The 12573-nt window shown below is 46.3% G+C and overlaps 1 protein-coding gene across 1 annotated transcript in view; it reads left to right on the top strand.

The window, feature by feature from the left end:
* Positions 1-12573, top strand: part of LOC137527820 (degenerin unc-8-like) — a 175890-nt gene that overhangs the window by 145283 nt on the left and 18034 nt on the right. The window contains exons 5-8 of the mRNA XM_068248764.1: positions 266-370; positions 1621-1741; positions 3029-3101; positions 12052-12109. Of these exons, the coding sequence (XP_068104865.1) occupies positions 266-370; positions 1621-1741; positions 3029-3101; positions 12052-12109 (357 nt within the window). The remainder of the gene's footprint in view (positions 1-265; positions 371-1620; positions 1742-3028; positions 3102-12051; positions 12110-12573) is intronic.

The following is a 12573-nucleotide window of genomic DNA, read 5'->3' as shown; positions in this document are numbered from 1 at the left end:
CCGGGGATATCTGTCCCCCCTTGCCCACCCATAGCTACACCTCTGCATATCACTTCCGCTGTCTAGACTACCACTGTGGCATCGGGGATTGGAGAGAAGGCGGGGCAACATGGAAGTTAAGGGAGTGCTCTTGGGATATTATTGGGGGTTGTGGCTTAGGCTGGACAGAACATGGGACGGAATTCTCATTGAGTCATCACTACACAATATCACTATTAGTCTATTAAGATGTAGTGTTTTGTTTTTTTTACATTTATTTTAACAGGTTCACATTGACAGATTAAAATCTCCCTACGCAAGTCAATGCACAGATGGCGATGGCATTAAGAATTTCTACAAGGACGCTTATGGAGCTGGCTACACGCGAGAGGTGGGTCTATGTCTACGCCACCTTCAGACAACACTGACGCTTAGGCCTGGTTCATACTCGGATTGCAATATGGCACGAATTTTCGTGGATTGGTCGAAAATTGCGCTTTGCGATTCTTGTTCAGAGACAATCGCATCGCAATTACCAGCAAAATCTTGCGATTTATACAAATTGCTAGCACTGCAGTGAGAATGGTCCTATAGGCAGGGCCGGGCCGCACATAAGGTGGGGTGAGGCGGGTTCCTCAGGCAGCACAGTCGGGGAAGGGGGGGCACCCACCTGACCGTGTGGGAGGGGAGGGGGGGGGGCAAGCTGGAGTGGGTAGCAGGCAGGAATCCTCTGCACAGAGCTGTCAGCTGATCTCACCCACTCCCTCTGCAGTGGGCGGGGTCTACTCTGTTCACCATAAAAGACTGGCTACAGACCCATCCCAGCTCCTCCCTGACCACCTGCTGTTGGTAAGGATGGCATAGGGGGAGGAGTTTAGATAATTCATAGATTAATATATGGTTCAACTAAGCCATATCTAACATTGACGTAGGAAGTCAGCATTGCAAATCTAGCCAGACAGGTAATTAAAACAATGAATACTGAAAAAAACGTTTTTTGTTCAATGCAAAATATTATGTATTCTACACAATATGCATGAGACTGACCCAGGTCTTTAAACTGTAATTTTTAAAAAAAAGCACCCCTGGGTGATACTTACCTCAGGAGAGGGAAGCCTCTGGATCCTAATGAGGCTTTCCCCGTCCTCCTGTGCAGCACCGAGACAGCGCTGGCTCCCCCAGACAGCTGCAGACCGCAATAGTTAACTCTTATACCTCGTTCAGACCATGCACGCTACCGTGTGCATTTTGACAGCGCGCATAGTGTGCGACATGCAAGAACGGTAGAAGGGTATAGACAGCCCTACCGTTCTCATCATATGCGCCCCGCAGCAATGCGATGTGCTCTTACACTGCTGCATGCATTTTTCAGGAATCGCTGTGCAGATCCATTCACTGTAGTGAATGGGGTCTGCAGCGCAGCGCATAGTAGCGCAGATGGCGTGCTAAATGATGCGAATGAGGCCTTAGATCCAGCACAGGCGCCGTACCAGCTTCCCTCTCGGGCTCCAGCAGAAATATCCAAGCCTGATCAGGTCTGCGCTACTGTGCAGGTGCGAGGCGATCCACTGTGCAATACTCCCGGCTCACTTATCTGATGATGTGGCTACAATATACTGTCTGTCTCTTCCCCTCTCGCAGGCCTGTAAGCGGACGTGTGCCCAGCTGAGTATCATGGAGAACTGCGGCTGCAGCCATTGGGAGTTTGCCTACCCCAAGGACCTGGGTGCACCTAAGTGTAACCTCAACATCAGCGACATCCGTGAGTGTCTTCTGTATATTGCCCTCATCCTCTGTGTATTGTGACCAGCGTCATTTCACCAGTCTCATCTGTGCGCACGCCGGTGAGCTGAGCGCAGGGTGACTAGTGGTGCCCAGCAGGGCCGGGCCGAGGCTGGAGAAGCTCCAGCCTTAGGGCGCAGTGTAGGAGGGGGCGCACAATTCATTCAGCTGTCATTCCTAATTGTGTATGAAGCAGAAAGAAATAAAAGGGGATACATAGCAGTGACTGCAAGCCAGATAACTAGATATTAAGGTGTTGGGGAGGTTGTGGGCCCTGTGGCCCTCTTATTCTAATAGCAATCAGTGTGTGACGGCTGGAGTGGGCGGGATGGAGGGGCGCACTTTGGTGTCTCAGCCTTAGGTGCTGGAGGACCTTGTCCCGCCTCTGGTGCCCAGCCTTGGCGCTAGAAGTTACAATGACTTGCTTCAACGTCATCTGTGTCCTGTCCGCAGAGTTACGGGGAGAGCTTACTATACACCAAGACTGTGATCCTGGGGAGGCTGGTCTAAATCAAACGTCTCATGATCTAATCAGTTGTTACCCGATTGAAAATGGCAGTGAAGCCTACAGCTGTTCCATTTGCATAGGTTGATCCCATCTCATCATATTTTGGTGAATAATTATCAGTAAAGTGCATTCTCAGGTTAAAGGTGGCCATTCATTAATAGCAGGGCAGGTTCCTTTTGTTGCCTCGGGCCTAGTTCACATTATAAATCGCCAGCACTATCACAATCGCTGAGCGATTTATAGTGATTTTAAAAGCGCTTTTACAAGCACTTTCTGGGCGGTTTTCGCTTAGTAAAGTGCTTTTCTAAGCGCTTTTGTGTCACACACTGATTGCTATTAGACTAAGAGGTGCCCCAGGGCCCCCAACACCTTAATCTCTAGTTATCTGGCTTGCAGTCACTGCCATGTATCCCCTTTTCTTATTTCTCTCTGCTTCAAACACAATAGGGGAATGATAGCTGAGTGAGTTGTGCGCCCCCTCCTACACTGCGCCCTGAGGCTGGAGCCTCTCCTGCCTCTGCCTCGGCCCTGGGGGGCAGGGAGTCAGTGTAGGGACCTGTGAAGTGGGGCAGCTGAAGATGAGTGGTGGGAGGCGTGAATGAGCCTGGCAGCTGCATTCAAAACAGATGGCAGGGGGCGGAGTTTCATATTGGTGTTTTGTTAATAAATATAATAATAATGAGAAGCATTTTCATAAGCAAGTCATTGGACGCTGCCCCACTTATCACTTTGCTGAGTGATGTCTCTTTCTTATTTCAGGGGATTGTGTAAAGCTGTACGAATTCAAATTTGCTCACGACCAACTAACCTGCCACTGCCCCCTACAGTGCAAGTAAGTAAGGTCTATTGAATGGAATGGTAAATGTATCTCCGGGCTGAACATATTTTCATACTATAGGGGTGGCCTCAGACCAGGGGTGTCAAACTCAAATACAAAGTGGGCCGAAATTGAACACTGGGACCAAATCATGGGCCAACCTCAATGTCTACTGGCTACCTGCCCCCCCCCCCCCCTCCAACCCCTATACAGTTCCCTGGTGTCTAATGTTCATCATACAGTTCCCTGGTGTCTAATGTTCATCATACAGTTCCCTGGTGTCTAGAGTCCCCCACCCTCCCATATACAGTTCACTGGTGTCTAGTGCTTTCCCCCTACCTCCCCATATAGCTTCCCTGGTGTTCTAGGTCTTTACCTCCAATATAGCTTTCCTGGTGGTCTAGAGTGGGCCAAACATAATGAAAAGTGGGGAAAACACTTGAGGGCCAACTTTAATGTCTCTGAGGGCCAGATTTGGCCCGCGGGCCGGAGTTTGACATGGATGCCTTAGACTGAGGTCCGGTTCACACTTGCGTTAGAGTGGCAAACGGATCCGTGTAAACGAATCTGATCACTGGTCTATCAGATCTGCCTACACTCCGTTTGCGTTCCGCTGCTTCCGTTCCATTTCCCCACGTTCGCACGTTAGAAAATGTTTCAACGCAGACTGACGCACAGCAATACTAAGTCTGTATGACATTCACAGTGCACACGTTGCGTTTGTGTGTAACGTGTAGCATTATTAGAAAGTGCTGCATGCTGTGCGTTATACACGTTATTAGCTGCATTGGACTGTTTGCACATGCTCAGTAATGACTTGGAAACATACCTTTCATTGCCTGTATGCTCTACTGTATGCAACGATAATGGGGCATTAAGGTGCATTGCGACTTTTTTGGAGCATTGCGTTGTAGTTTGCGTTGCGACTTAAACGTCGCATCAAAACGCAACGTCCTACTGTGAAAGTCAATCCACTTTTTTTCCTCATTTTTCTTCTAGGTGATCTTTTCACACTTAATAAAGTAATAATTTGGGTAGCACAGTGGGGTAGTGGTTAGTACTCTTGCCTTGCAGTGCTGGGTCCACAGTTCGCATACCAGCCAGGGCACAATCTGCACAAAGTTTCCTCCAGCCTGGTTTTCTCCCACATCCCAAAAACAGATAAGTTAATTGGCTTCCCCCTAAATTGTCCTTATACTATATACTATAATGAATGCATGAGGGATTGGATCGTGACAGTGGCGGCCCCAGGTTCAAATATTTGGGGGACACGAATGGGGCACAATGGCTGGATGGTGGTGATCAAAATATGTATGGCGATCTTTAGATTTTTTTTGCCCAACTTAGATAATAAAATTAAGGATGATTTGATTAGCAATGATAGGAACCAAGCGTAAACGTCACAAACAGAACTCGGAGGCTTTTGAACAGAGCAGATTGTCCAAATGATGGTGCTATTATTAAAGAAAGGTTACCTACAGATGTAATTGGCTAGTTTGCTGGCATGCTTCTTACTTGCTAGCAGGCTGCTCCTGTGTGGACAGATCACAGACAAATCATTCCAGCCTGTGTCTCAGGACTCTACAAGCAAGAGGAGGGGTAAGAGGCAGGGGTGCAGCTAAGGTTTTTGTGGCCCCAAGCGGACTGTAGGAAGTGGCCCTATCCTGCGCCACGGCGAAAAATGGGTGTTGCTATCCCGCATAAGTGGGCGTGGCCATGTCATGTGGGTGGAGCTGGAGGGCGGATTGGGGCGGGGCTGTTTGCGGGGAAAATGGATGTGGGGTGATTGAGGCGCGTGCAGATGGATTTGGCCATGACATTGTATGGGCGGAGCTTAACCGTAGCACAGCAAATATAGCCAACTATGACCATTAAATAATAAATGCAGCAACAGTTACCCCAGACACCAGAAAATAAAAACGCAATTTGTGCAACATTTTAGCAGAAAACAAACGCAATTTGTGCAACATTTCAACAGAAAACAAACAGAATTTGGGCCACATTTCAGTAGAAATCAAACGCAATTTGGGCCACATTTCAGCAGAAATCAAACGCAATTAGGGCCACATTTCAGCAGAAATCAAACGCAATTTGGGCACATTTCAGCAGAAATCAAACGCAATTTGGGCACATTTTCAGCAGAAATCAAACGCAATTTGGGCACAGTTCAGCAGAAATCAAACGCAATTAGGGCACATTTTCAGCAGAAATCAAACACAATTAGGGAACAGTTCAGCAGATATCAAACGCAATTAGGGCCACATTTTCAGCAGAAATCAAACACAATTAGGGAACAGTTCAGCAGATATCAAACACAATTAGGGAACATTTTCAGCAGAAATCAAACACAATTAGGGAACATTTTCAGCAGAAATCAAACACAATTACGGCACAGTTCAGCAGAAATCAAACACAATTACGGCACAGTTCAGCAGAAATCAAACACAATTAGGGCACATTTTCAGAGCTGCAAAAAGAAAAGAATTTACTCACCTGGCACTGGCAGAAGTCTTCTCTCCCCGTCTCCTCTCCTGGCCGGCTCCTCAGGCGCGCAGTTCCCACGGAGCTCCCTCCCTCCTCCAATCTCCCGCGCTGATTGAATCAGGGCTACGGGAAGATGGCCACCCGAAGCCCTGTACTGGAGGCATATAAATAGTCTCCTGAGCAGGGCTTCGGCGGCGGCCATCTTCCCGTAGCCCTGCCCTGCTCTGCCAGCCCCGCGGGGCTGCTGGGAAACAGTGACGTCACGCCGACGTCACTGAGCCGCCGAGGCCCCTACGATCTTGAGGCCCCAAGCGACCGCTTGGTTCGCTTTATGCCTCGCGGCGCCCCTGGTAAGACGTAGGAGGGAGAGAAACACTGTGTGTGTAATTCCTTATCCTAATAGCTAAGCATTGCTGTTGACTAGAGCTTGTATTATTATCCTGATTCAAAACGTCCCGTTTGTAAAATCCAAGCTCTAGTTTACTGGCTAGTTTAAATGAAAAACAGTAAGCTTTCAGTCTTCTTCAGACTCTATTCCTGTTGACTGACAATGTTAGAACATACAATGTTACATCAAGCCAGGGGTCAGGAACCATTTTTGGCTGAGAGAGCCATAAACGTCACATATTTTAAAATTTATTTCCATACAATATGCTTCAAACTGGGAAAATGCGCATGTGCAGCAGAGGGCTCACGTCCCTGTTGCCATGGTGATGTGTATACAGTTGATGCGCCGGGCAGTGGAAGTGTCAGACACGCCTTCAGCTTCTCTTGGGTTTCAACAACATCAGCTATTTTCCCGGGGATCTCGTTCTATAAAGTCACTGGACCTGACAGGGTCCAGAGTGGGACAATTGGAGCAGCCGTTAGTTTTGGGGTAGTGTGAGTAAGTTAGTAGTGCTACAGCAGTAGCGTGCCTATTTTGAAAATGTTACTTGCGCTGCCACACTAAGCTGCGCTGCTTGAGCAATGTAGCTTAGTGAATCCACCCCCTACTGATTTGTATGTGAGCCAGATGTAGCCATAAAAAGAGCCACATCTGGCTCCCGAGCCATAGGTTCCCCACTCCTGCCTCACACGGAGGTAGAGATATTTTTTTCCTGCAAATATAAAGGTTCTTACACACCTACCAACTACCTGTCCAACTATCCAGTGGTGTAGCAATAGGGAGTGTAGAAGTAGCGAACACATCGGGGCCCTTGGGCTATTAGCTCTCCATTGGTCCTATGGTGGTAATAATCAGTTGTATAGGTGCTTTTATTAGTAGTAATCATTAACAAACTGTTCCCCATCCCCTTCTTGCACCTCTGACACTGTGGTTGTCCTTGGCAGGTTTTGGTGTGCCGTATCAATTGTTATTTATAGAGCGCTTGGGGAGGCCCAATGTAAACCTTGCACCGGGGCCCAAATATCTAGGCAGATAGTTGGACAGATAGTTGGTAGGTGTGTACAGGGCTGCCATCAGAAATTTTGGGGCCCCTCGCAAATCATCAGTCCTGCGCCCCCCCCCCCCCTCATATGATGATGATTCAGCTTTTCCCATAGTCTCACAGTCAGCAATTGTGTGACCCCCAACAAGACAAATTCAGCAATCATGTGACCCCCAACAAATCATCATGATGCCCCCAACAAATCATGAGGCCCCCAACAAGACAAATTCAGCAATCATGAGGCACATAAATAGACAGCATTTTCACATAAATAGGCTTAATATGGTAGACGCCTCTCACCTGGATTCTGAATTCTGACAGGGGCCCCCCAGGTTAGGTAGTGAGTGACAGGGGCCCCCCAGTTAGATAGTGAGTGACAGGGGCCCCCCAGGCTAGATAGTGAGTGACAGGCGCCCCCCAGGTTAGATAGTGAGTGACAGGGGCCCCCCAGGTTAGATAGTGAGTGACAGGCGCCCCCCAGGTTAGATAGTAAGTGACAGGGGTCTCCCAGGTTAGATAGTGAGTGACAGGGGCCCCCCAGGTTAGATAGTGAGAGACAGGCTCCCCCCAGGTTAGATAGTCAGTGACAGGGGCCCCCCAGGTTAGATAGTGAGTGACAGGCACCCCCCAGGTTAGATAGTAAGTGACATCGGCCCCCAGGTTAGATAGTGAGTGACAGGGACCCCCAGGTTAGATAGTGAGTGACAGGGGCCCCCAGGTTAGATAGTAAGTGACAGGTGCCCCCCGGGTTAGATAGTGAGTGACAGGCGTCCCCCAGGTTAGATAGTAAGTGACAGGGGTCTCCCAGGTTAGATAGTGAGTGACAGGCGCCCCCAGGTTAGATAGTGAGTGACAGGGGCCCCCCAGGTTAGATAGTGAGTGACAGGCGCCCCCCAGGTTAGATAGTAAGTGACAGGGGTCTCCCAGGTTAGATAGTGAGTGACAGGCGCCCCCAGGTTAGATAGTGAGTGACAGGGGCCCCCCAGGCTAGATAGTGAGAGACAGGCTCCCCCCAGGTTAGATAGTCAGTGACAGGGGCCCCCCAGGTTAGATAGTGAGTGACAGGCACCCCCCAGGTTAGATAGTAAGTGACAGGGGCCCACAGGTTAGATAGTGAGTGACAGGGACCCCCAGGTTAGATAGTGAGTGACAGGGGCCCCCAGGTTAGATAGTGAGTGACAGGTGCCCCCCGGGTTAGATAGTAAGTGACGGGGCCCCCCAGGTTAGATAGTGAGTGACAGGGGCCCCCCAGGTTAGATAGTGAGTGACAGGTGTCCCCCAGGTTAGATAGTGAGTGACAGGCGCCCCCCAGGTTAGATAGTGAGTGACAGGGGCCCACCAGGTTAGATAGTGAGTGACAGGCGCCCCCCAGGTTAAATAGTAAGTGACGGGGCCCCCCAGGTTAGATAGTGAGTGACAGGCGCCCCCCAGGTTAGATAGTGAGTGACAGGCGCCCCCCAGGTTAGATAGTGAGTGACAGGGGCCCCCTGGTTAGATAATGAGTGACAGGCACCCCCAGGTTAGATAGTAACGGGGCCCCCCAGGTTAGATAGTGAGTGACAGGCGCCCCCCAGGTAATATAGTGAGTGACAGGGACCCCCCAGGTTAGATAGTGAGTTACGGGCTCCCCCCTCACCTCCCAGCAGCAGCTCAGCATCAGACCTCGATCAGCGGGCGACCCGACCAGTTAGAGCGGACGCACCACGCTCTATATGCGGAAGTGATGTCACTTCCGCATATAAGTGCGGTGTCCACTAGGATTCATGGATTGTGAGTTCCTGTAAGGAACAGTCAGGCTGCATTTCCACTAGTGCGGTGCAAATCGCCACGGTAAAAATTTGCATGCGGATGCGAAGTTCGCATGCGAGTCTATGCGAATTTTCATGCGAATTCGCATGGATGACGATGTATGCGAATTTAACCATGGCAGTGCTGGTGTGCTTTTCCATGGTTTCTATGCGAATTCGCATGCGAATTCACATGAAAATTCGCATACCCAAACCTCATGCGAATTTCCTATTAAATACATTGTATGCGATTCGCATAGCGGTATGCGGTATGCGAATTCTGATGGCTCTGCCATGCGAATTTTTTCTGCACAGAAAAACGCAAAGGAATCCTGACAAGTGGAAACAGTCCCATTCACTTGTATTGCTATGCGAATTTGCATGCGAAAAACGCATGCGAATTCGCGATAGTGGAAATGGGCCCTTAGTGACAACTATATGTACTGTGTACAGTTGCACTCAATTGCAGAGTGCTAAATAGTTATTTTAAAGAAATGATGAAAAATGATCTCCTAGGAGAAATTTTACGAGAAAATGTGAATTGATTACTTTATTGCAGTGTAGTGCATAAGGCACATTTGTTCTATTTTCTGCCTCTTCATGTGTTTGACATTATCAGTGTTGTGGAGCCAGTACATAAATTATCCTCTCCCATATGACAAAATGATTGCACTTGATCAAAATCGATAGTAATTAAAGTGGACCTGAACTCTTGCACAGGGCAGAAGGAAAACACAGAGAAATACACCCTGTGTATACTTAGAGAGTTTAGCCTGTCTAATTCCCTCTCATCTGTGATTAAGCACAAGTTGTAATTTGATCCCTCAGCTGTGTCAGAGAGCTAATTAGTAAACACAGGATGTTAACAATATGTTTGCTTCCACGAAAGCAGGAAGTAGGCACACTGCAGATTTATTGCAGGATTTGTATCAGCTGTAACAAAGAAATGTTTCTCTGTAAAGGTTATTATGTTGTTGCTGGAATGAGCATTGATACAACAGCTGGGGGGGAGGGGGGGTTAGCAATGTTTGGTCAGGACTGTGTGATGAGGAAACCAGGCAGCACATGATTCACACAGCCAGACTAGCACAGCCTGTTTCCAGCTGACATCAGCACACAGGAACACTTAGTCAACATCTCCGCTGGTCACATGACGCCTCACACATTGAGGTGTGGGTGCTTTCAACACAAACTATTGATGAAAAGGGCATTCTGGATCAGGATTTTAGTTCTGTTTGTGATATTTACATTTAGTTCCTATCATTGCTGAACTAGTTAGCCTTAATTATATCACTTAAAGAGGAACTCCAGTGAAAATAATGTAATAAAAAAAGTGCTTAATTTTTACAATAATGATGTATAAATGATTTAGTCAGTGTTTGCCCATTGTAAAATCTTTCCTCTCCCTGATTTACAGTCTATATAGGTATGAACAGCGCTGAGAGTAGTAGTTGGATAATATAAGCTTTAATAGATTGTTATGGTCTGTATATATTCAGGATAGATTTCAAAGCACAAGGTCAAATGTTAAAAATACAAAATTTGAAATCTGTAAAAAGTCTCACAGCATATAGCTAGAGTGCGTATAATGCATACACATACCCTGCGTATGTTTAGGATTAATATTCAATCAAAAAAAGATCACTATTCAAAAGTTCAAAATATTTAAAATCGCATAGTACGTAATTCAAATGCATATATTGCATACAGCTAACTGGGTTGTTATAAAAGTTGTAAAAGTTCACACCGCATTGGGAGTATTCACCATAAATTCTGTGACAAAGAATGCAATATTCAGTCTACATTCAACAATCAACCCCCATTCACTCCTGAGCCACCCGATGCTGTTTATGCACAAAAATGTGCATAAACAGCATCAGGTGGCTCAGGAGTGAATGGGGGTTGATTGTTGAATGTAGACTGAATATTGCATTCTTTGTCACAGAATTTATGGTGAATACTCCCAATGCGGTGTGAACTTTTACAACTTTTATAACAACCCAGTTAGCTGTATGCAATATATGCATTTGAATTACGTACTATGCGATTTTAAATATTTTGAACTTTTGAATAGTGATCTTTTTTTGATTGAATATTAATCCTAAACATACGCAGGGTATGTGTATGCATTACACGCACTCTAGCTATATGCGGTGCAACTTTTTATAGATTTTAAATTCTGTATTTTTAGCATTTGACCTTGTGCCTTGAAATCTATCCTGAATATACACAAGCCATAACAATCTATTAAAGCTTATATTATCCAACTACTACTCTCAGAGTTGTTCATACCTATCTAGACTCCATTTATAACACAACTGTATGCAATATATGGATTTGAATTACATGCTATGCGATTTTATATATTTTTTGTACCTTTGAATAGGGATTTTTTTGATTGAATATTAATCCTAAACACATACAGGGTACGTGTATGCAATATATGCACTCTAGCTATATGCTGTGAGACTTTTTACAGATTTCAAATTTTGTATTTTTAACATTTGACCTTGTGCTTTGAAATCTATCCTGAATATATACAGACCATAACAATCTATTAAAGCTTATATTATCCAACTACTACTCTCAGCGCTGTTCATACCTATATAGACTCCATTTATAACACAACCAGAGGTGGTTGGGAACCCCTGGCCAGTGAACAGCAGCGGGTGAAAAGAACCACACTATCCCCATCTGTACTCCCATACCACCTAAGCGCCTCTCCACCTTTTTAAAACTGATTTACAGTCTGACATTTATCACATGGTGACATTTTTACTGCTGGCAGGTGATGTCAGTGGAAGTAGCTGCTGCTTGCTTTTTTTGCTGTAAACCACTATTTCCCACAATGCCATGAGGTTCACAGACAGAAAACTGCCAGGACCACGGTCCTCACAGTTTCCTGTGGGAGGGGTTTCACCACAATATCAGCCATACAGAGCCCTCTGATGATCCGTTTGTGAAAAGGAAAAGCTTTCTCCTGGGAAAGGGGGTATCAGCTACTGAATGGGATGAAGTTCAATTCTTGATTACGGCTTCTCTTTAAGTTATGCAAAAACTATCTAAAACTATCTATACGAACATTGACTTTGATCACCCAAATGTGCCCCACCACCTTTGTGCCTCTCCAAAAATGCAAAGCTGGTGCTGCCACTGGCTGGGAGCCCCATCCGTTTTGTGCCATTACTTAGGTGGTAATAATATTATTATTCATTTTGTGAGTTTATAACACATGCTCATTTCTCCTGCTCTTCTTTACTGCAGAGAAGAGATTTTTGAACTGACCGTGTCCGGCTCCCAGTGGCCCAGCAGTGCTTTCATTGTAAGTAAACCCATGGCTGACCCCGAGCATTAGCCTGCCTGTGCTTTATTGTAATGTGTAATATTGCTCGTATGTAGAAGAACTCCATGGAGGACCGTGATCATCAGTCTGGTCATGTGACAGATTTGTAATGCCCTGATTTGAGTCTTACAAATCTATTACCCAATCGTAAGGTTCACATGCTTCTCTGTGTGTTCTGCTGCACAGCAGTGGTGAGCGAAAACGTTCTTTTCATGTTAATTTTTGCAAAAATAATGAAAATTTAGACTTTCAAGCGAAAATGCTTTCAAAAATAATTTTGCAATACGTACACAGTCTTTCAAAGTTTTTTTAGTTTTTTCACTTTAAACGGAACTTCAAGCAATGAAATTTACTTACCTGGCACTTCGACCAGCTCCCCGCAGCCGTCCTGTGCCTCGGCGGTCCTCTAAGAACAAAACTTAGCCGCGGCGGGAGAATGGAGG

This window comes from Hyperolius riggenbachi, chromosome 8, assembly GCF_040937935.1.
Source record: "Hyperolius riggenbachi isolate aHypRig1 chromosome 8, aHypRig1.pri, whole genome shotgun sequence".
Classification (NCBI taxonomy): domain Eukaryota; kingdom Metazoa; phylum Chordata; class Amphibia; order Anura; family Hyperoliidae; genus Hyperolius; species Hyperolius riggenbachi.
Note: the sequence above shows the minus strand (reverse complement) of the source record. Positions and strands in the feature narration are given on the sequence as shown.